Consider the following 24,703-nt stretch of genomic DNA (forward strand, 5'->3'; position numbering starts at 1 on the left):
AATATAAAGAGAGACCTAAGACAACACCACAACACAATATAAAGAGAGACCTAAGACAACACCAAAACACAATATAAAGAGAGACCTAAGACAACACCACAACACAATATAAAGAGAGACCTAAGACAACACCACAACACAATATAAAGAGAGACCTAAGACAACACCACAACACAATATAAAGAGAGACCTAAGACAACACCACAACACAATATAAAGAGAGACCTAAGACAACACCAAAACACAATATAAAGAGAGACCTAAGACAACACCTCAACACAATATAAAGAGAGACCTAAGACAACATCTCAACACAATATAAAGAGAGACCTAAGACAACACCACAACACAATATAAAGAGAGACCTAAGACAACACCAAAACACAATATAAAGAGAGACCTAAGACAACACCTCAACACAATATAAAGAGAGACCTAAGACAACACCAAAACACAATATAAAGAGAGACCTAAGACAACACCAAAACACAATATAAAGAGAGACCTAAGACAACATCTCAACACAATATAAAGAGAGACCTAAGACAACACCACAACACTACATAAAGAGAGACCTAAGACAACATCTCAACACAATATAAAGAGAGACCTAAGACAACACCACAACACAATATAAAGAGAGACCTAAGACAACACCAAAACACAATATAAAGAGAGACCTAAGACAACACCTCAACACAATATAAAGAGAGACCTAAGACAACACCAAAACACAATATAAAGAGAGACCTAAGACAACACCAAAACACAATATAAAGAGAGACCTAAGACAACACCACAACACAATATAAAGAGAGACCTAAGACAACACCACAACACAATATAAAGAGAGACCTAAGACAACATCTCAACACAATATAAAGAGAGACCTAAGACAACACCACAACACAATATAAAGAGAGACCTAAGACAACACCACAACACAATATAAAGAGAGACCTAAGACAACACCAAAACACAATATAAAGAGAGACCTAAGACAACACCACAACACAATATAAAGAGAGACCTAAGACAACACCAAAACACAATATAAAGAGAGACCTAAGACAACACCACAACACAATATAAAGAGAGACCTAAGACAACACCACAACACAATATAAAGAGAGACCTAAGACAACACCAAAACACAATATAAAGAGAGACCTAAGACAACACCACAACACAATATAAAGAGAGACCTAAGACAACACCACAACACAATATAGAGACCTAAGACAACACCAAAACACAATATAAAGAAAGACCTAAGACAACACCACAACACAATATAAAGAGAGACCTAAGACAACACCACAACACAATATAAAGAGAGACCTAAGACAACACCAAAACACAATATAAAGAGAGACCTAAGACAACACCACAACACAATATAAAGAGAGACCTAAGACAACACCACAACACAATATAAAGAGAGACCTAAGACAACACCACAACACAATATAAAGAGAGACCTAAGACAACACCACAACACAATATAAAGAGAGACCTAAGACAACACCAAAACACAATATAAAGAGAGACCTAAGACAACACCTCAACACAATATAAAGAGAGACCTAAGACAACATCTCAACACAATATAAAGAGAGACCTAAGACAACACCACAACACAATATAAAGAGAGACCTAAGACAACACCAAAACACAATATAAAGAGAGACCTAAGACAACACCTCAACACAATATAAAGAGAGACCTAAGACAACACCAAAACACAATATAAAGAGAGACCTAAGACAACACCAAAACACAATATAAAGAGAGACCTAAGACAACATCTCAACACAATATAAAGAGAGACCTAAGACAACACCACAACACTACATAAAGAGAGACCTAAGACAACATCTCAACACAATATAAAGAGAGACCTAAGACAAAACCAAGATGGCGTAGCAGTCTGACGTGTGTTTTTGTCTTTTCCCGTCCTGTCCCATGTTTATATCGTTTTCTTCATGTATATATTGCATATATTTTAATCTCACTTTTCATCTACGGACTGAATATACTTTCCTATAACCCACCTCAACCAATGTGGTACGGATCTGCTATTTTTATACTTTAGAACCAGAACCCCCATCAGAAGGTAGCCTGCTAACTGGCTACTAGCTAGTAGTCAGTTAGCCACTTCTAGCGGTCCTCACCATTAACTCGGACATCAGCCAACCTCTACTCGGTCAATTCCTGCCAGTCTGTACAGCGTGATATCAACCCAGAGCATATTGGACTGCTTTTTCTCTACAAAATCTCAGGATTCCCAGCGCAAGCTCTGAACCTTTACACCGGATCATTGCAGCTAGCTAGCTAGCTACATCTCTGTCCCGAAGCAAGGACCAGTTAGGCTGGTGCTAGCCTCGAGCTAGGCCCGGCTAGCCAAAGAGGTCCACCAGCCAATTCTTGGGCTACAATACCTCTTTTGCCAATTGGCCTGGACGCTTTAATGCCGACACGGAGCCCCGCTGATCCATCACGACTGGTCTGCCGACGTAACCGTCCAAGGTGGTTTCAAAAGGCTCTTCCATTGCAATGTCGCCGGATGCCCATCTGCTAGCCACGGCCCGCTAGCTGTCAGAATCGCCATTTCACCAGCTCACCTAGCGACTACGGAATTGGGTCCCTGACTCATCTAGTGCTACTCTTTGGACCCTATGATCACTCGGCTACACATGCCTCTCCCTAATGTCAATATGCCTTGTCTATTGCTGTTTTGGTTAGTGATTATTGCCTTATTTCACTGTAGAGCCCATATCCCTGTCCAATATGCCTTAGATAGCCCTTTTGTTCCAACCCCCACACTGGCTTAACTGGTGCCTCTAGAGACAAAGGACCTTGTGAAGATGCAGAAGGAAAGAGGTACAAAAGTATTGATATCCACAGTAAAACTAGTCCTATATCGACATAACCTGAAAGACCGCTCAGCAAGGAAGAAGCCACTGCTCAAAAACCGCCATAAAAAAGCCAGACCACGGTTTTCTACTGCACATGGGGACAAAGATCGTACCTTTTGGAGAAATGTCCTCTGGTCTGATGAAACAAAAATGGAACTGTTTGGCTATAATGACCATCGTTATGTTTGGAGGAAAAAGGGGGAGGCTTGCAAGCCGAAGAACACCATCCCAATCATGAAGCACGGGGGTGGCAGGAGGGACTGGTGCACTTCACAAAATAGATGGCATCATGAAGACGGAAAAGTATTTGGATATATTGAAGCAACATCTCAAGACATCAGTCAGGACGTTAAAGCTTGGTCGCAAATGGGTCTTCCAGATGGACAATGACCCCATGCATACTTACAAAGTTGTGGCAAAATGGCTTAAGGACAACAAAGTCAATGTATTGGAGTGGCCATCACAAAGCCCTGACCTCAATCCCATAGAACATTGAAAAACCACAGCTCAGCGTTCAACACCATAGTGCCCACAAAGCTCATCACTAAACTAAGGACCCTGGGACTCAACACCTCCCTCTGCAACTGGATCGTGGACTTCTTGACGGGCCGCCCCCAGGTGGTAAGAGTAGGCAACAACATGTCTGCCACGCTGATCCTTAACACTGGGGCCCCTCAGGGTTGTGTACTTAGTCCCCTCCTGTATTCCCTGTTCACCCATGACTGCCCATGATGGTCTATAGGGAGGAGAACTGGCAGTGTGATTCCAGGACAACAGCCTCTCCCTCAATGTGAGCAAGACAAAGGAGTTGATTGTGGACTACAGGAAAGGCTGGCCGAACAGGCCCCCAATTAACATCGATGGTGTAACGGGTCAAGAGTTTCAAGTTCCTTGGTGTCCACATCACCAACGAACTATCATGGTCCAAACATACCAAGACAGTCGTAAAGAGGGCAAGACAAAACCTTTTCTCACTCTGAAGAAAATATTTGGCATGGGTCCCCAGATCCTCAAAAGGTTCTACAGCTGCACCATCGAGAGCATCCTGACCGGTTGCATCACCGCCTGGTATGGCAAATGCTTGGCATCTGACCGTAAGGCGCTACAGAGGCTAGTGCGAACGGCCCAAGCTTCCTGCCATCCAAGACCTATGTAAAAGGCGGTGTCAGATGAAAGCCCAGAAAATTGTCAGAGACTCCAGTCACCCAAGTTACAGACTGTTCTCTGCTACCGCATGGCACGCGGTACCGGAGCGCCAAGTCTAGGACCAAAAGGCTCCTCAACAGCTTCTACCCCCAAGCCATAAGACTGCTGAACACTTCATAAAAATCCCCACCGGACAATTTACATTGACTCCCCATTGTACACTGCTGTTCCTCTCTGGGGGTTTTTCTAGGCGGTGGATCAGCTTAATATTGTGGAAAGATTGTTGCTTCCATCAATGTACTTGTCTGCATCATTTCCAAACCCCCAATATCTTTCATAGGTAAATATATATCCATATAAATATACATATATACCCATACGTATACATATGCATACATAAACATTCATACATATACACATATATAAATACAGTACATACATACATGCACATATCTATATACAGTGGGGCAAAAAAGTATTTAGTCAGCCACCAATTGTGCAAGTTCTCCCACTTAAAAAGATGAGAGAGGCCTGTAATTTTCATCATAGGTACACTTCAACTATGACAGACAAAATGAGAAAAAGAAATCCAGAAAATCACATTGTAGGATTTTTTATGAATTTATTTGCAAATTATGGTGGAAAATAAGTATTTGGTCACCTACAAACAAGCAAGATTTCTGGCTCTCACAGACCTGTAACTTATTCTTTAAGAGGCTCCTCTGTCCTCCACTCGTTACCTGTATTAATGGCACCTGCTTGAACTTGTTAGCAGTATAAAAGACACCTGTCCACAACCTCAAACAGTCACACTCCAAACTTCACTATGGCCAAGACCAAAGAGCTGTCAAAGGACACCAGAAACAAAATTGTAGACCTGCACCAGGCTGGGAAGACTGAATCTGCAATAGGTAAGCAGCTTGGTTTGAAGAAATCAACTGTGGGAGAAATTATTAGGAAATGGAAGACATGTAAGACCACTGACAATCTCCCTCGATCTGGGGCTCCACGCAAGATCTCACTCTGTGGGGTCAAAATGATCACAAGAACGGTGAGCAAAAAAATCCCAGAACCACACGGGGGGACCTAGTGAATGACCTGCAGAGAGCTGGGACCAAAGTAACAAAGCCTACCATCAGTAACACACTACGCCGCCAGGTACTCAAATCCTGCAGTGCCAGACGTGTCCCCCTGCTTAAACCAGTACATGTCCAGGCCCGTCTGAAGTTTGCTAGAGAGCATTTGGATGATCCAGAAGAAGATTAGGAGAATGTCATATGGTCAGAATAAACCAAAACATAACTTTTTGGTAAAAACTCAACTCGTTGTGTTTGGAGGACAAAGAATGCTGAGTTGCATCCAAAGAACACCATCATACCTGCTGTGAAGCACGGGAGTGGAAACATCATGCTTTGGGGCTGTTTTTCTGCAAAGGGACCAGGACGACTGATCCGTGTAAAGGAAAGAATGAATGGGGCCATGTATCGTGAGATTTTGAGTGAAAACCTCATTCCATCAGCAAGGGCATTGAAGCTGGGTCTTTCAGCATGACAATGATCGCAAACACACCGCCCGGGCTACAAAGGAGTGGCTTCGTAAGAAGCATTTCAAGGTCCTGGAGTGGCCTAGCCAGTCTCCAGATCTCAACCCCATAGACAATCTTTGGAGGGAGTTGAAAGTCTGTGTTGCCCAGCAACAGCCCCAAAACATCACTGCTCTAGAGGAGATCTGCATGGAGAAATGGGCCAAAATACCAGCAGCAGTGTGTGAAAACCTTGTGAAGACTTACAGAAAACGTTTGACCTCTGTCATTGCCAACAAAGGGTATTGAGATAAACTTTTGTTATTGACCAAATACTTATTTTCCACCATAATTTGCCAATAACTTAATTAAAAATCCTACAATGTGATTTTCTGAATTTTCTTTTCTCATTTTGTCTGTCATAGTTGTAGTGTACCTATGATGAAAATTACAGGCCACTCTCGTCTATTTAAGTGGGAGAACTTGCACAATTGGTGGCTGACGAAATACTTTTTTGCCCCACTGTAGATTTACATATATTTTTTAGATTATACCTTTATTATTCCCCAAACCCTACCACCCTTCCCCCAATTGGAGTAAACAAATAAACAATTACTCTTTTGCTTCTACCTTCAGTTCATGCATATTTTTCACGTTTTACAGACACAATCTATTTTACAATAGTTATATTTTGTTTGGTTTTAGTCCTTCCTCTATTTCTGATGTCCATCCAGTTTGATTTCTATTTGTAACTGTGCTATTTCTCAACATTTCTGAACATACAGTATATACATTTTACAGACCCCGTATGTTTTACATCGGTTATCTTGTTATTAGTCCCACCCTTCAGCTCCATCCAACCCCTCGCATCTATCTCTCAACACCATCCAGTCCCACCCTTCAACTCCATCCAACCCCTCCCATCTATCTCTCAACACCATCCAGTCCCACCCTTCAGCTCCATCCAACCCCTCCCATCTATCTCTCAACACCATCCAGTCCCACCCTTCAGCTCCATCCAACCCCTCCCATCTATCTCTCAACACCATCCAGTCCCACCCTTCAGCTCCATCCAACCCCTCCCATCTATCTCTCAACACCATCCAGTCCCACCCTTCAGCTCCATCCAACCCCTCCCATCTATCTCTCAACACCATCCAGTCCCACCCTTCAGCTCCATCCAACCCCTCCCATCTATCTCTCAACACCATCCAGTCCCACCCTTCAGCTCCATCAAACCCCTCCCATCTATCTCTCAACACCATCCAGTCCCACCCTTCAGCTCCATCCAACCCCTCCCATCTATCTCTCAACACCATCCAGTCCCACCCTTCAGCTCCATCCAACCCCTCCCATCTATCTCTCAACACCATCCAGTCCCACCCTTCAGCTCCATCCAACCCCTCCCATCTATCTCTCAACACCATCCAGTCCCACCCTTCAGCTCCATCCAACCCCTCCCATCTATCTCTCAACACCATCCATTTTGGATTTCTACTTGCCATATATTTTTCAACTGTGCTGTCATGCTTCACAAAAGTACTGAACCTTTCTATTCTCATAGCTGCTACGGATTGTAAATTAAAGATACACTTTTTTTCTAAAATAATAATTATTTTATTGATTGATTGACTATGGCTTTTCAAATCACCATTATTGCTATCTGCAGCGTTAATTCTAGGCAAATGTTGCAATTCTTCAGCCATTCCTGAACCTGTAACCAAAAACGAGCTACATATGGACAGTACCAAAATAAATGATCTAATGACTCTGCCTCCTCACAGCAAAATCTGCAGAGCTGGTAAGATTGTATCCCCCATATATATAGCATTATATTGGTTGCAAGAATTTTGTATAGTAATTTAAATTGAAAAAATAGAAGTTTTGAATCCAGAGTTGTTTTGCGTGTCAGTTCATAAACCATGCGCCATGGAATGGGTACATCAAAATCTCTTCCCAACTATTTTGCAGTTTATATGGCACAGCTGTCAATTTGTTTTAAATGAAATTGGTATATGTTTTTATGTATCACACTTTTCTTTAACCATTTATGTTCTTTAATGCCAACATACAAGTTCCATACCTTTTTCCCCTTCTACTTGCCTCTTCCATTTTTGTTGTAATGCTGCAGTTAGTTGGTTGTAATTTAGGGTAGAGCAGACATTTCCATTTGTCTGTGTTAGCTGCATGTGTGACACATTTGAAGTCAGAATTTTACATACATCTTAGCCAAATACATTTAAACTCAGATTTTCACAATTCCTGACATTTAATCCTAGTAAAATTCTGTTTTAGGTCAGTTAGGATCACCACTTTATTTTACGAATGTGAAATGTCAAAATAATAGTGGAGAGAATGATTTATTTCAGCTTTTATTTCTTTCATCACATTCCCACAAGATTCCCACAATAAGTTGGGTGAATTTTGGCCCATTCCTCCTGACAGAGCTAATGTAACTGAGTCAGGTTTGTAGGCCTCCTTGCTCGCACACGCCTTTTCAGTTTTGCCCACAAATGTTCTATAGGATTGAGGTCAGGGCATTGTGATGGCCAATCCAAATACTTTGTTGTCCTTAAGCCATTTTCCACAACTTTGGAAGTATGCTTGGGGTCATTGTCCATTTGACCCATTTGTGACCAAGCTTTAACTTCCTGACTGATGTCTTGAGATGTTGCTTCAATATATCCACATAATTTTCCCGCTTCATTTTCCGGCTTCATGATTCCATCTATTTTGTGAAGTGCACCAGTCCCTCCTGCCACCCCCGTGCTTCACGATTGGGATGGTGTTCTTCGGCTTGCAAACCTCACCCTTTTTCCTCCATACATAACGATGGTCATTATGGCCAAACAGTTCTATTTTTGTTTCATCAGACCAGAGGAAATTTCTCCAAAAGGTATGATCTTTGTCCCCATGTGCAGTTTTAAATAGTAGTGTGGCATTTTTATGGCGTCTTCCTTGCTGAGCGGCCTTTCAGGTTATGTCGATATAGGACTCGTTTTACTGTGGATACAGATACTTTTGTACCTGTTTCCTCCAGCATCTTCACAATGTCCTTTGCTGTTGTTCTGGGATTGATTTGCACTTTTTGCACCAAAGTATGTTCATCTCTAGCAGACAGAGCACACCTCCTTCCTGACCGGTATGACGCTGCGTGGTCCCATGGTGTTGATACTTGCGTACTATTTTTAGTTCAGATGAATGTGGTACCTTCAGGCGTTTGGAAATTGCTCCCAAGGATGAACCAGACCTGTGGAGGTCTACAAACTTTTTTCTGAGGTCTTGGCTGATTTCTTTTGATTTTCCCATGGGGTCAAGCAAAGAGGCACTGAGTTTGAAGGGCGGCCTTGAAATACATCCACTGGTACACCTCCAATTGACTCAAATTATGTCAATTAGCTTATCAGAAGCTTCTAAAGCCACGACATCATTTTGGGGAATTTTCCAAGCTGTTTAAAGGCACAGTCAATTTAGTGTATGTAAACTTCTGACCCACTGGAAATGTGACACAATGAATTATAAGTGAAATACTCTGTCTGTAAACAATTGTTGGAAAAATGACTTGTGTCATGCACAAAGTAGATGTCTTAGCCGACTTGTGTATGTCAACTTCCGACTTCAACTGGAAATCCACCAGTCCTATTTATAATATCATTCACTAAAATGATAACTTTTTTAAACATTTTTTCTCAATTGGTATATTTGAGTTTAACAATAATATGTGTTGTATTATTTGTTCTGTCTTTTCAGGTGGATTAAACTGGAATTGCAACCAACTTTCTAAGGCTTGTTTAAAAAATAACGATATTTTGGAGATGATTTTCTTTTCAAACAACTGAAAGTGAGCAAGTGTAATCTGAATAAAGGAAAAAATGCCATTCTTGAACATGGGGTGAGACATTCCTACCAATTTACTAGAAAAACAGTTTGGATTTAAGTCTACATGCCTTTCGTGAGAGGTGCTTTAATTATTGAATCATTTCTTCCATCCAAATTCATATTCATTATATACAAACTGTACTGTTTGTCCTTCAATTTCCTTTGTTAATATGGACTCTTTTAATCTAAATTGCTTTTGTTTTATAGATGAGTACTGAAGTGAACGGCCTCTAAAGGCACATTTATAAGTGTCCCATACAATAAGGGGATCTGCCCCTACAGTGGGGCAAAAACAGTATTTAGTCAGCCATCAATTGTGCAAGTTCTCCCACTTAAAAAGATGAGAGAGGCCTGTAATTTTCATCATAGGTACACTTCAACTATGACAGACAAAATGGAAAAAAAATCCAGAAAATCACATTGTAGGATTTTTAATGAATTTATTTGATTATGTTTTTTCATTTTTCATCAAGTAGGCTTTGATTAAATTTCCAATATCCTCGCCCACGTGGAAATTCTGTAAGAGTAATATATATGCCAATTATGTGATGATCAGACCACATTCGGTCCACTATCAACACTTTTTAAAGTTTTGGTGCCAGAGAGAATGACATAAGAAAGCAGTCAAGACTACTAGCTTGATTAAGCCTACGCCATGTATATCTCACTAGGTCAGGTTATTTAATATTTAGTCTAACTTACCAATTTTGAATATTACGTTTTTATCTTGAGGTGCTCTACATAACTACGTTCAGCCATCTTCCTTCTCTTTTAGCTGTTTGTTTGTTACCTATGCAGTCAGTTCACCCCCACCTACATGTACAGATTACCTCAACTAGCCTGTACCCCTGCACACTGACTCAGTACCGGCGCCCCCTGTATGGAGTCTCGTTATTGTTATTCTTATTGTGTTACTTTTTATTATTACTTTTTATTTTAGTCTACTTGGTAAATATTTTCTTCTTCTTGAACTGCACTGTTGGTTAAGGGCTTGTAAGTAAGCATTTCACGGCACTGTTGGTTAAGGGCTTGTAAGTAAGCATTTCACGGTAAAGTCTACACTTGTTGTGTAGAAAAGCTTTGTTGTGGAGCGTTTAAAGTAAAATCCAGGGAGGGTTCTGCTGCATATAGGACTGTATCATCTGCATATAAATGGATGAGAGAGCTTCCTACTGCCTGAGCTATGTTGCTGATGTAAATTGAGAAGAGGGTGGGCCCTAGGATCAAGCCTTGGGGTACTCCCTTGGTGACAGGCAGTGACTGTTCTGACTTTACACACTGCACTCTTTGAGAGACGTAGTTAGAAGAAAATAAACAACTCAGCCTTATAGAATAACTTTATTGCATTTAATTATATTATTTTCTATTCCATTAAATGGAATCTGACATGCCTCCCTCTTCCTGTCAGGAGATGATTTTGAAGCGGGCAGCTGACATGGCAGAGGTGTTGTATACGACGGTGCCACGCGGCCACAACCAACTGTTAGGCAGCGGCTCCGTCCACGCCAGCATGATGGCCGTCAACTCCTTCCCCGGGTCAGAGGTCACACAGACAGCCAATCAGGGTGAGCCATAACATAGGAACCAGGAAGTTAAATGGTTTTGTGTAATGTATGAAAACTACTTATAACTGTTTTATATTTTTGTCTCATTCTCTCTGTCTCTTTTTTCTCTTTATTTATCTCTCTCTTCATAATTCTATCACTCTCTCCCCCCTCCTCTCTCGCTCGCTCTCCTCCCCTCTCCCCCTCGTCTCCCCTCTCCCTCCCTACCTCTAGGTTACAGTAGGAGTAGCAGCAGTGCATCTCCTCATGGTTATGTCCCCAGCACCACTCCACAGCAGACCAGCTACAGCTCTGTTTCCACTAGCATGAACGGCTACACTGACTCTGGCATGACCACGCTAGGAACCTCACCCAACTTCCTCAACGGGTCAGCCACCAACTCACCCTATGCTAGTGAGTACCACACTACACTGTCCACACTACACACTAAAACCTCCACACTATGTACCCTATACCATTGAGTGCGACAATGAACCCTCCACACTATACCCTGTGCCCTACATGCTATGCCCTAGAATAAAAAGAGAGAGCTATAGGTGAGAGAAATGTACAATGAAAAAGAAAGGGGCGGTGAAAGACCATTGGTTTCTATAAGAGCGTCCTTTATGTCTATAATGGCTGTTCTCATTCTTTCTCCTCCTCCCCCAGCTGTCTATAATGGCTATTCTCATTATCTCTCCTCCTCCCCCCTACATTAAAGACGCTTAATTAAATCAATAAACTAATTGCAGGAGAAGCAATTCAATCCCAGCTCTTTAATTCTCTTGAATGTTAACACGTATTTTAACATGCTCAAATGGACCATCGATGACAGCAGACACTTTCAATCAAACACACACACACACACACACACACACACACACACACACACACACACACACACACACACACACACACACACACACACACACACACACACACACACACACACACACACACACACACACACACACACACACACACACACACACACACACAATGCAGACACTTTTGATCAATACCTTCCTGCTGGCCGGCTTACTACTTCCAGTTGTCATTAAATTATGTTAGACCTCCTTCATAAGTGGAAAATGGCACTATATTGCCTACATACTGGCCTATGTGGCCTGGTCAAAGGTAGAGCCCTATATAGGCTGTCATGTGTACTATATAGGCTTTCATGTGTACTATATAGCCTGTCATGTGTACTATATAGGCTGTCATGTGTACTATATAGGCTGTCATGTGTACTATATAGGCTGTCATGTGTACTATATAGGCTGTCATGTGTACTATATAGGATGTCATGTGTACTATATAGGATGTCATGTGTACTATATAGGCTGTCATGTGTACTATATAGGCTGTCATGTGTACTATATAGGCTGTCATGTGTACTATATAGCCTGTCATGTGTACTATATAGGCTGTCATGTGTACTATATAGGCTGTCATGTGTACTATATAGGCTGTCATGTGTACTATATAGGCTGTCATGTGTACTATATAGGATGTCATGTGTACTATATAGGATGTCATGTGTACTATATAGGCTGTCATGTGTACTATATAGGCTGTCATGTGTACTATATAGGCTGTCATGTGTACTATATAGGCTGTCATGTGTACTATATAGGCTGTCATGTGTACTATATAGCATGTCATGTGTACTATATAGGATGTCATGTGTACTATATAGAATATCATGTGTACTATATAGGCTGTCATGTGTACTATATAGGCTGTCATGTGTACTATATAGGATGTCATGTGTACTATATAGGCTGTCATGTGTACTATATAGGCTGTCATGTGTACTATATAGGATGTCATGTGTACTATATAGGATGTCATGTGTACTATATAGCAAGTCATGTGTACTATATAGCAAGTCATGTGTACTATATAGTCAGCCATGTGTACTATATAGGATGTAATGTGTACTATATATGTTGTCTGTATGATCTATAACAGCTGAACTGAGTCCTGTTGTCTGTAAGATATATAACAGCTGAACTGAGTCCTGTTGTCTGTAAGATATATAACAGCTGAACTGAGTCCTGTTGTCTGTAAGATCTATAACAGCTGAACTGAGTCCTGTTGTCTGTAAGATATATAACAGCTGAACTGAGTCCTGTTGTCTGTAAGATCTATAACAGCTGAACTGAGTCCTGTTGTCTGTAAGATATATAACAGCTGAACTGAGTCCTGTTGTCTGTAAGATATATAACAGCTGAACTGAGTCCTGTTGTCTGTAAGATATATAACAGCTGAACTGAGTCCTGTTGTCTGTAAGATCTATAACAGCTGAACTGAGTCCTGTTGTCTGTAAGATATATAACAGCTGAACTGAGTCCTGTTGTCTGTATGATCTATAACAGCTGAACTGAGTCCTGTTGTCTGTAAGATATATAACAGCTGAACTGAGTCCTGTTGTCTGTAAGATATATAACAGCTGAACTGAGTCCTGTTGTCTGTAAGATATATAACAGCTGAACTGAGTCCTGGTGTCTGTAAGATATATAACAGCTGAACTGAGTCCTGTTGTCTGTAAGATCTATAACAGCTGAACTGAGTCCTGTTGTCTGTAAGATATATAACAGCTGAACTGAGTCCTGTTGTCTGTAAGATCTATAACAGCTGAACTGAGTCCTGTTGTCTGTAAGATCTATAACAGCTGAACTGAGTCGTGTTGTCTGTAAGATCTATAACAGCTGAACTGAGTCGTGTTGTCTGTATGATCTATAACAGCTGAACTGAGTCCTGTTGTCTGTATGATCTATAACAGCTGAACTGAGTCCTGTTGTCATCTGTTGACCAGTCCCCTTCTGTTCCTCTCGCCTCCCCCTCCTCTGTTCCCGGCCCTCTCTCTAATCTTTCCTCTATCCTCCTCGTTCTTCCTTTCTTTCCTGCCCTTCCCCTCAAACCTCTCCCTCCTCCCTGCCCCTTCTCTCTCTCTCTCTCTCTCTCTCTCCCTCCCCCTCTCTCCTAACTATCCCTCCTCTCTCACTCTCTCTCACTCTCTCTCCTCCTCCCTCCTCACTCTCCCTCCTCCTCTCTATCTTTCTCTCTCCTCCAGTTGTTCCCTCCAGTCCCATCATGGCCTCCACCACCAATCTTCCCTCTAATTGCAGTAGTTCTTCGGGCATCTTCTCCTTCTCTCCGGCCAACATGGTGTCTGCTGTGGTCAAACAGAAGAGCGCCTTCGCCCCCGTCGTACGGCCGCAGACCTCCCCTCCACTCACCTGCACCAGCACTATTGCTAACGGCCTGCAAGGTAAGCTAGCATGTTGGCCATTTAACATGCTAGCGAGGCAGTAATTAGTCTATGGAAAGTTAGCCATAATTAGTCTATGGCTTGTTGGTGAGTTAGCTGGAGTCAAGCCAACTCTATACCTCTCTTGATACCCCCTATCCCCTTTTATAATAATGCTGTGGTTTTCTTTACCCTTCTCTCCCAATTTCCCCCCTTCGTCTTCTTCTCCCCCCTCTTTCTATCTCCCTCTCTTCCTCCCCTCCAGTAGATCAGTCTTTTGTGGACTCCCCCTCCAGCACTCTTCAGGGTCTGGCCTTCTCCTGAAGTATGTTAGCTCTCTCTCTCTCTCTCTCTCTCTCTCTCTCTCTCTCTCTCTCTCTCTCTCTCTCTCTCTTCATGTAATCACCCATCAACCCTTCTCCTGAAGTATGTTAGCTCTCTCTCTCTCTCTCTCTCTCTCTCTCTCTCTCTCTCTCTCTCTCTCTCTCTCTCTCTCTCTCTTCATGTAATCACCCATCAACCCTTCTCCTGAAGTATGTTAGCTCTCTCTCTCTCTCTCTCTCTCTCTCTCTCTTCATGTAATCACCCATCAACCCTTCTCCTGAAGTATGTTAGCGCTCTCTCTCTCTCTCTCTCTCTCTCTCTCTCTCTCTCTCTCTCTCTCTCTCTCTCTCTCTCTCTCTCTCTCTCTCTCTCTCCCTCTCTCTCTCTCTCTCTCAATTCAATTTTTAAATTCAAGGGCTTTATTGGCATGGGAAACATGTGTTAACATTGCCAAAGCAAGTGAGGTAGACAACATACAAAGTGAATATATAAGGTGAAAAACAACAAAAATGAACAGTAAACATTACACATACAGAAGTTTCAAAACAGTATTATATATATATATAATATGAAAATCCAATTTTGAAAAACTCCCATATCTTTTGGGTGAAATTCCACAGTGTGCCATCACAGCAGCAATGTTTGTGACCTGTTGCCACGAGAAAAGGGCAACCAGTGAAGAACAAACACCATTGTAAATACAACCCATATTTATGCTTATTTATTTTATCTTGTGTCCTTTAACTATTTGTACATTGTATTTGTACATTGTATATATATACAATATATACTTTCTGCTGTGATGGCACACTGTGGAATTTCACCCAGTAGATATGGGAGTTTTTCAAAATTGGATTTGTTTTCGAATTCTTTGTGGATCTGTGTGATCTGGGGGAAATATGTATCTCTAATATGGTCATACATTGGACAGGAGGTTAGGAAGTGCAGCTCAGTTTCCACCTCATTTTGTGGGCAGTGAGCACATAGCCTGTCTTCTCTTGAGAGCCATGTCTGCCTACGGCGGCCTTTCTCAATAGCAAGGCTATGCTCACTGAGTCTGTACATAGTCAAAGCTTTCCTTAATTTTGGGTCAGTCACAGTGGTCAGGTATTCTGCCGCTGTGTACTCTCTGTGTAGGGCCAAATAGCATTCTAGTTTGCTCTGTTTTTTTGTTAATTCTTTCCAATGTGTTAAGTAATTATCTTTTTGTTTTCTCATGATTTGGTTGGGTCTAATTGTGCTGTTGTCCTGGGGCTCTGTAGGGTGTGTTTGTGTTTGAGAACAGAGCCCCAGGACCAGCTTGCTTAGGGGACTCTTCTCCAGGTTCATCTCTCTGTAGGTGATGGCTTTGTTATGGAAGGTTTGTGAATCGCTTCCTTTTAGGTGGTTGTAGAATTTAATGGCTCTTTTCTGGATTTTGATAATTAGTGGGTATCGGCCTAATTCTGCTCTGCATGCATTATTTGGTGTTTTACGTTGTACACGGAGGATATTTTTGCAGAATTCTGCATACAGAGTCTCAATTTGGTGTTTGTCCCATTTTGTGAAGTCTTGGTTGGTGAGCGGACCCCAGACCTCACAACCATAAAGGGCAATGGGCTCTATGACTGATTCAAGTATTTTTAGCCAAATCCTAATTGGTATGTTGAAATGTATGTTTCTTTTGATGGCATAGAATGCCCTTCTTGCCTTGTCTCTCAGATCGTTCACAGCTTTGTGGAAGTTACCTGTGGCGCTGATGTTTAGGCCAAGGTATGTATAGTTTTTTGTGTGCTCTAGGGCAACAGTGTCTAGATGGAATTTGAATTTGTGGTCCTGGTGACTGGACCTTTTTTGGAACACCATTATTTTGGTCTTACTGAGATTTACTGTCAGGGCCCAGGTCTGACAGAATCTGTGCATATGATCTAGGTGCTGCTGTAGGCCCTCCTTGGTTGGTGACAGAAGCACCAGATCATCAGCAAACAGCAGACATTTGACTTCGGATTCTAGCAGGGGGAGGCCGGGTGCTGCAGACTTTTCTAGTGCCCGCGCCAATTCGTTGATATATATGTTGAAGAGGGTGGGGCTTAAGCTGCATCCCTGTCTAACCCCACGACCCTGTGTGAAGAAATGTGTGTGTTTTTTGCCAATGTTAACCGCACACTTGTTGTTTGTGTACATGGATTTTATAATGTCATATGTTTTACCCCCAACACCACTTTCCATCAGTTTGTATAGCAGACCCTCATGCCAGATTGAGTCGAAGGCTTTTTTGAAATCAACAAAGCATGAGAAGACTTTGCCTTTGTTTTGGTTTGTTTGGTTGTCAATTAGGGTGTGCAGGGTGAATACATGGTCTGTTGTACGGTAATTTGGTAAAAAGCCAATTTGACATTTACTCAGTACATTGTTTTCATTGAGGAAATGTACGAGTCTGCTGTTAATAATAATGCAGAGGATTTTCCCAAGGTTACTGTTGACACATATTCCACGATAGTTATTGGGGTCAAATTTGTTTCCACTTTTGTGGATTGGGGTGATCAGTCCTTGGTTCCAAATATTGGGGAAGATGCCAGAGCTAAGTATGATGTTAAAGAGTTTTAGTATAGCCAATTGGAATTTGTTGTCTGTATATTTGATCATTTCATTGAGGATACCATCGACACCACAGGCCTTTTTGGGTTGGAGGGTTTTTATTTTGTCCTGTAACTCATTCAATGTAATTGGAGAATCCAGTGGGTTCTGGTAGTCTTTAATAGTTGATTCTAAGATCTGTATTTGATCATGTATATGTTTTTGCTCTTTATTCTTTGTTATAGAACCAAAAGATTGGAGAAGTGGTTTACCCATACATCTCCATTTTGGATAGATAATTCTTCGTGTTGTTGTTTGTTTAGTGTTTTCCAATTTTCCCAGAAGTGGTTAGAGTCTATGGATTCTTCAATTGCATTGAGCTGATTTCTGACATGCTGTTCCTTCTTTTTCCGTAGTGTATTTCTGTATTGTTTTAGTGATTCACCATAGTGAAGGCGTAGACTCAGGTTTTCCGGGTCTCTATGTTTTTGGTTGGACAGGTTTCTCAATTTCTTTCTTAGATTTTTGCATTCTTCATCAAACCATTTGTCATTATTGTTAATTTTCTTCGGTTTTCTATTTGAGATTTTTAGATTTGATATGGAAGCTGAGAGGTCAAATATACTGTTAAGATTTTCTACTGCCAAGTTTACACCTTCACTATTACAGTGGAACATTTTACCCAGGAAATTGTCTAAAAGGGATTGAATTTGTTGTTGCCTAATTGTTTTTTGGTAGGTTTCCAAACTGCATTCCTTCCATCTATAGCATTTCTTAATGTTACTCAGTTCCTTTGGCTTTGATGCCTCATTATTGAGTATTGTTCTGTTTAAGTAGACTGTGATTTTGCTGTGGTCTGATAGGGGTGTTAGTGGACTGACTGTGAACGCTCTGAGAGATTCTGGGTTGAGGTCAGTGATAAAGTAGTCTACAGTACTACTGCCAAGAGATGAGCTATAGGTGTACCTACCATAGGAGTCCCCTCGAAGCCTACCGTTGACTATGTACATACCCAGCGTGCGACAAAGCTGCAGGAGTTGTGACCCGTTTTTGTTGGTTATGTTGTCATAGTTGTGCCTAGGGGGGCATATGTGGGAGGGGATGCTGTCACCTCCAGGCAGATGTTTGTCCCCCTGTGTGCTGAGGGTGTCAGGTTCTTGTCCGGTTCTGGCATTTAGGTCGCCACAGACTAGTACAGACACAGACCTCTCTCTCTCTCTCTCTCTCTCTCTCTCTGTCTCTCTTTCACTCTCTCTCTCTCTCTTCATGTCATCACCCATCAACCCTTCTCCTGAAGTATGTTAGCTCTCTCTCGCTCGCTCTCTCTCTCTCTCTCTCTCTCTCTCTCACTCTCTCTCCCTCTCTCTCTCTTCATGTCATCGCCCATCAAGGCTTCATTATATTGGTTCACTCCATCCACCATCTCTCCCTCTCCACAGGGGTTTTTCTCATCTTTCCTTGTCCACAGGACTTCCCTTTCTCTGTATTTGTCTTCTTCTCGTCCAGTTGTTTCTCATATGATCAGAGGAAGCCAGTGGTATGTTGTGGCTAATACTAAGCTAGCTGAAAATAGGTCATAAGGTCTATCCACTGTTTTAGTCTGCCATAAGGTCTATCCACTGCTTTAGTCTGCCATAAGGTCTATCCATTGTTTTAGTCTACCATAAGGTCTATCCACTGCTTTAGTCTGCCATAAGGTCTATCCATTGTTTTAGTCTACCATAAGGTCTATCCACTGCTTTAGTCTGCCATAAGGTCTATCCACTGTTTTAGTCTGCCATAAGGTCTATCCACTGCTTTAGTCTGCCATAAGGTCTATCCATTGTTTTAGTCTACCATAAGGTCTATCCACTGCTTTAGTCTGCCATAAGGTCTATCCATTGTTTTAGTCTGCCATAAGGTCTATCCATTGTTTTAGTCTACCATAAGGTCTATCCATTGTTTTAGTCTGCCATAAGGTCTATCCACTGTTTTAGTCTGCCATAAGGTCTATCCACTGCTTTAGTCTGCCATAAGGTCTATCCACTGCTTTAGTCTGCCATAAGGTCTATCCACTGCTTTAGTCTGCCATAAGGTCTATCCACTGCTTTAGTCTGCCATAAGGTCTATCCACTGCTTTAGTCTGCCATAAGGTCTATCCATTGTTTTAGTCAACCATAAGGTCTATCCATTGTTTTAGTCTGCCATAAGGTCTATCCATTGTTTTAGTCTGCCATAAGGTCTATCCACTGCTTTAGTCTGCCATAAGGTCTATCCATTGTTTTAGTCTACCATAAGGTCTATCCACTGCTTTAGTCTACCATAAGGTCTATCCACTGCTTTAGTCTGCCATAAGGTCTATCCATTGTTTTAGTCTACCATAAGGTCTATCCATTGTTTTAGTCTACCATAAGGTCTATCCATTGTTTTAGTCTGCCATAAGGTCTATCCACTGCTTTAGTCTACCATAAGGTCTATCCACTGCTTTAGTCTACCATAAGGTCTATCCACTGCTTTAGTCTGCCATAAGGTCTATCCACTGTTTTAGTCTACCATAAGGTCTATCCACTGCTTTAGTCTACCATAAGGTCTATCCACTGTTTTAGTCTGCCATAAGGTCTATCCACTGTTTTAGTCTGCCATAAGGTCTATCCACTGTTTTAGTCTACCATAAGGTCTATCCACTGCTTTAGTCTACCATAAGGTCTATCCACTGTTTTAGTCTGCCATAAGGTCTATCCATTGTTTTAGTCTGCCATAAGGTCTATCCACTGCTTTAGTCTGCCATAAGGTCTATCCACTGCTTTAGTCTGCCATAAGGTCTATCCACTGCTTTAGTCTGCCATAAGGTCTATCCATTGTTTTAGTCTACCATAAGGTCTATCCATTGTTTTAGTCTGCCATAAGGTCTATCCATTGTTTTAGTCTGCCATAAGGTCTATCCACTGCTTTAGTCTGCCATAAGGTCTATCCATTGTTTTAGTCTGCCATAAGGTCTATCCATTGTTTTAGTCTGCCATAAGGTCTATCCATTGTTTTAGTCTACCGTAAGGTCTATCCACTGTTTTAGTCTGCCATAAGGTCTATCCATTGTTTTAGTCTGCCATAAGGTCTATCCACTGCTTTAGTCTACCATAAGGTCTATCCACTGTTTTAGTCTACCATAAGGTCTATCCACTGCTTTAGTCTACCATAAGGTCTATCCACTGCTTTAGTCTGCCATAAGGTCTATCCACTGCTTTAGTCTGCCATAAGGTCTATCCATTGTTTTAGCCTGCCATAAGGTCTATCCATTGTTTTAGTCTGCCATAAGGTCTATCCACTGTTTTAGTCTACCATAAGGTCTATCCACTGTTTTAGTCTACCATAAGGTCTATCCACTGCTTTAGTCTGCCATAAGGTCTATCCACTGCTTTAGTCTACCATAAGGTCTATCCACTGCTTTAGTCTGCCATAAGGTCTATCCACTGCTTTAGTCTGCCATAAGGTCTATCCATTGTTTTAGTCTGCCATAAGGTCTATCCACTGTTTTAGTCTACCATAAGGTCTATCCATTGTTTTAGCCTGCCATAAGGTCTATCCACTGCTTTAGTCTGCCATAAGGTCTATCCATTGTTTTAGTCTGCCATAAGGTCTATCCACTGTTTTAGTCTACCATAAGGTCTATCCATTGTTTTAGTCTGCCATAAGGTCTATCCATTGTTTTAGCCTGCCATAAGGTCTATCCACTGTTTTAGTCTACCATAAGGTCTATCCACTGCTTTAGTCTACCATAAGGTCTATCCACTGCTTTAGTCTGCCATAAGGTCTATCCACTGTTTTAGTCTACCATAAGGTCTATCCACTGCTTTAGTCTGCCATAAGGTCTATCCATTGTTTTAGTCTACCATAAGGTCTATCCACTGTTTTAGTCTACCATAAGGTCTATCCACTGCTTTAGTCTGCCATAAGGTCTATCCACTGCTTTAGTCTACCATAAGGTCTATCCACTGTTTTAGTCTGCCATAAGGTCTATCCATTGTTTTAGTCTGCCATAAGGTCTATCCATTGTTTTAGTCTACCATAAGGTCTACCCACTGCTTTAGTCTGCCATAAGGTCTATCCACTGCTTTAGTCTACCATAAGGTCTATCCACTGTTTTAGTCTGCCATAAGGTCTATCCACTGTTTTAGTCTACCATAAGGTCTATCCATTGTTTTAGTCTACCATAAGGTCTATCCATTGTTTTAGTCTACCATAAGGTCTATCCACTGCTTTAGTCTGCCATAAGGTCTATCCACTGTTTTAGTCTACCATAAGGTCTATCCACTGCTTTAGTCTACCATAAGGTCTATCCACTGTTTTAGTCTGCCATAAGGTCTATCCACTGTTTTAGTCTGCCATAAGGTCTATCCACTGTTTTAGTCTACCATAAGGTCTATCCACTGCTTTAGTCTACCATAAGGTCTATCCACTGTTTTAGTCTGCCATAAGGTCTATCCATTGTTTTAGTCTACCATAAGGTCTATCCACTGCTTTAGTCTACCATAAGGTCTATCCACTGTTTTAGTCTGCCATAAGGTCTATCCATTGTTTTAGTCTACCATAAGGTCTATCCACTGTTTTAGTCTACCATAAGGTCTATCCATTGTTTTAGTCTGCCATAAGGTCTATCCATTGTTTTAGTCTACCATAAGGTCTATCCATTGTTTTAGTCTACCATAAGGTCTATCCACTGCTTTAGTCTACCATAAGGTCTATCCACTGCTTTAGTCTGCCATAAGGTCTATCCACTGTTTTAGTCTACCATAAGGTCTATCCACTGTTTTAGTCTACCATAAGGTCTATCCACTGCTTTAGTCTGCCATAAGGTCTATCCACTGCTTTAGTCTACCATAAGGTCTATCCACTGCTTTAGTCTGCCATAAGGTCTATCCATTGTTTTAGTCTGCCATAAGGTCTATCCATTGTTTTAGTCTACCATAAGGTCTATCCACTGCTTTAGTCTGCCATAAGGTCTATCCACTGCTTTAGTCTACCATAAGGTCTATCCACTGTTTTAGTCTGCCATAAGGTCTATCCACTGTTTTAGTCTACCATAAGGTCTATCCACTGTTTTAGTCTACCATAAGGTCTATCCACTGTTTTAGTCTGCCATAAGGTCTATCCATTGTTTTAGTCTACCATAAGGTCTATCCACTGTTTTAGTCTGCCATAAGGTCTATCCACTGCTTTAGTCTGCCATAAGGTCTATCCATTGTTTTAGTCTACCATAAGGTCTATCCACTGTTTTAGTCTACCATAAGGTCTATCCATTGTTTTAGTCTACCATAAGGTCTATCCACTGTTTTAGTCTACCATAAGGTCTATCCATTGTTTTAGTCTGCCATAAGGTCTATCCATTGTTTTAGTCTACCATAAGGTCTATCCACTGTTTTAGTCTACCATAAGGTCTATCCAATGTTTTAGTCTGCCATAAGGTCTATCCACTGCTAGCCCCCGAATAGCAGCACTGTAGAAACTATTACACTCAACGGAACGACTTGATTAGTGTAGTGTCAACAACGCAGCCACTGCCAGCTAGCCTACAAAGTCAACAACGCAGCCACTGCCAGCTAGCCTACTTCAGCAGTACTGTGTCATTTTAATCATTTTAGTCAATAAGATTCTTGCTACGTAAGCTTAACTTTCTGAACATTCGAGACGTGTAGTCCACTTGTCATTCCAATCTCCTTGCATTAGCGTAGCCTCTTCTGTAGCCTGTCAACTATGTGTCTGTCTATCCCTGTTCTCTCCTCTCTGCACAGACCATACAAACGCTCCACACCGCATGGCCGCGGCCACCCTAATCTGGTGGTCCCAGCGCGCACGACCCACGTGGAGTTCCAGGTCTCCGGTAGCCTCTGGAACTGCCGATCTGCGGCCAACAAGGCAGAGTTCATCTCAGCCTATGCCTCCCTCCAGTCCCTCGACTTCTTGGCACTGACGGAAACATGGATCACCACAGATAACACTGCTACTCCTACTGCTCTCTCTTCGTCCGCCCACGTGTTCTCGCACACCCCGAGAGCTTCTGGTCAGCGGGGTGGTGGCACCGGGATCCTCATCTCTCCCAAGTGGTCATTCTCTCTTTCTCCCCTTACCCATCTGTCTATCGACTCCTTTGAATTTCATGCTGTCACAGTTACCAGCCCTTTCAAGCTTAACATCCTTATAATGTTTCGCCCTCCAGGTCCCCTCGGAGAGTTCATCAATGAGCTTGATGCCTTGATAAGCTCCTTTCCTGAGGACGGCTCACCTCTCACAGTTCTGGGCGACTTTAACCTCCCCACGTCTACCTTTGACTCATTCCTCTCTGCCTCCTTCTTTCCACTCCTCTCCTCTTTTGACCTCACCCTCTCACCTTCCCCCCCTACTCACAAGGCAGGCAATACGCTCGACCTCATCTTTACTAGATGCTGTTCTTCCACTAACCTCATTGTAACTCCCCTCCAAGTCTCCGACCACTACCTTGTATCCTTTTCCCTCTCGCTCTCATCCAACACTTCCCACACTGCCCCTACTCGGATGGTATCGCGCCGTCCCAACCTTCGCTCTCTCTCCCCCGCTACTCTCTCCTCTTCCATCCTATCATCTCTTCCCTCTGCTCAAACCTTCTCCAACCTATCTCCTGATTCTGCCTCCTCAACCCTCCTCTCCTCCCTTTCTGCATCCTTTGACTCTCTATGTCCCCTATCTTCCAGGCCGGCTCGGTCCTCCCCTCCCGCTCCGTGGCTCGACGACTCATTGCGAGCTCACAGAATAGGGCTCCGGGCAGCCGAGCTGAAATGGAGGAAAACTCGCCTCCCTGCGGACCTGGCATCCTTTCACTCCCTCCTCTCTACATTTTCCTCCTCTGTCTCTGCTGCTAAAGCCACTTTCTACCACTCTAAATTCCAAGCATCTGCCTCTAACCCTAGGAAGCTCTTTGCCACCTTCTCCTCCCTCCTGAATCCTCCCCCCCCCCCCTCCTCCCTCTCTGCAGATGACTTCGTCAACCATTTTGAAAAGAAGGTCGACGACATCCGATCCTCGTTTGCTAAGTCAAACGACACCGATGGTTCTGCTCACACTGCCCTACCCTGTGCTCTGACCTCTTTCTCCCCTCTCTCTCCAGATGAAATCTCGCGTCTTGTGACGGCCGGCCGCCCAACAACCTGCCCGCTCGACCCTATCCCCTCCTCTCTTCTCCAGACCATTTCCGGAGACCTTCTCCCTTACCTCACCTCGCTCATCAACTCATCCCTGACCGCTGGCTACGTCCCTTCCGTCTTCAAGAGAGCGAGAGTTGCACCCCTTCTGAAAAAACCTACACTCGATCCCTCCGATGTCAACAACTACAGACCAGTATCCCTTCTTTCTTTTCTCTCCAAAACTCTTGAACGTGCCGTCCTTGGCCAGCTCTCCCGCTATCTCTCTCAGAATGACCTTCTTGATCCAAATCAGTCAGGTTTCAAGACTAGTCATTCAACTGAGACTGCTCTTCTCTGTATCACGGAGGCGCTCCGCACTGCTAAAGTTAACTCTCTCTCCTCTGCTCTCATCCTTCTAGACCTATCGG

The 24,703-nt window shown here is 42.4% G+C and overlaps 1 protein-coding gene across 2 annotated transcripts in view; it reads left to right on the forward strand.

The window, feature by feature from the left end:
- Positions 1–24,703, forward strand: part of LOC118376822 (transcription factor COE1-A-like) — a 140,821-nt gene that overhangs the window by 105,643 nt on the left and 10,475 nt on the right. Inside the window, exons 13-16 of one of the 2 annotated variants that reach the window (XM_052515150.1) lie at positions 10,874–11,030; positions 11,244–11,423; positions 14,089–14,286; positions 14,531–14,590. In XM_052515150.1, coding sequence (XP_052371110.1) covers positions 10,874–11,030; positions 11,244–11,423; positions 14,089–14,286; positions 14,531–14,589 — 594 coding nt within the window. In that variant the 3' untranslated portion in view covers position 14,590. The remainder of the gene's footprint in view (positions 1–10,873; positions 11,031–11,243; positions 11,424–14,088; positions 14,287–14,530; positions 14,591–24,703) is intronic. The other variant, XM_052515155.1, reaches the window with a different exon arrangement.

The sequence above is a fragment of the Oncorhynchus keta genome, chromosome 4 (genome assembly GCF_023373465.1).
Source record: "Oncorhynchus keta strain PuntledgeMale-10-30-2019 chromosome 4, Oket_V2, whole genome shotgun sequence".
Taxonomy (NCBI): domain Eukaryota; kingdom Metazoa; phylum Chordata; class Actinopteri; order Salmoniformes; family Salmonidae; genus Oncorhynchus; species Oncorhynchus keta.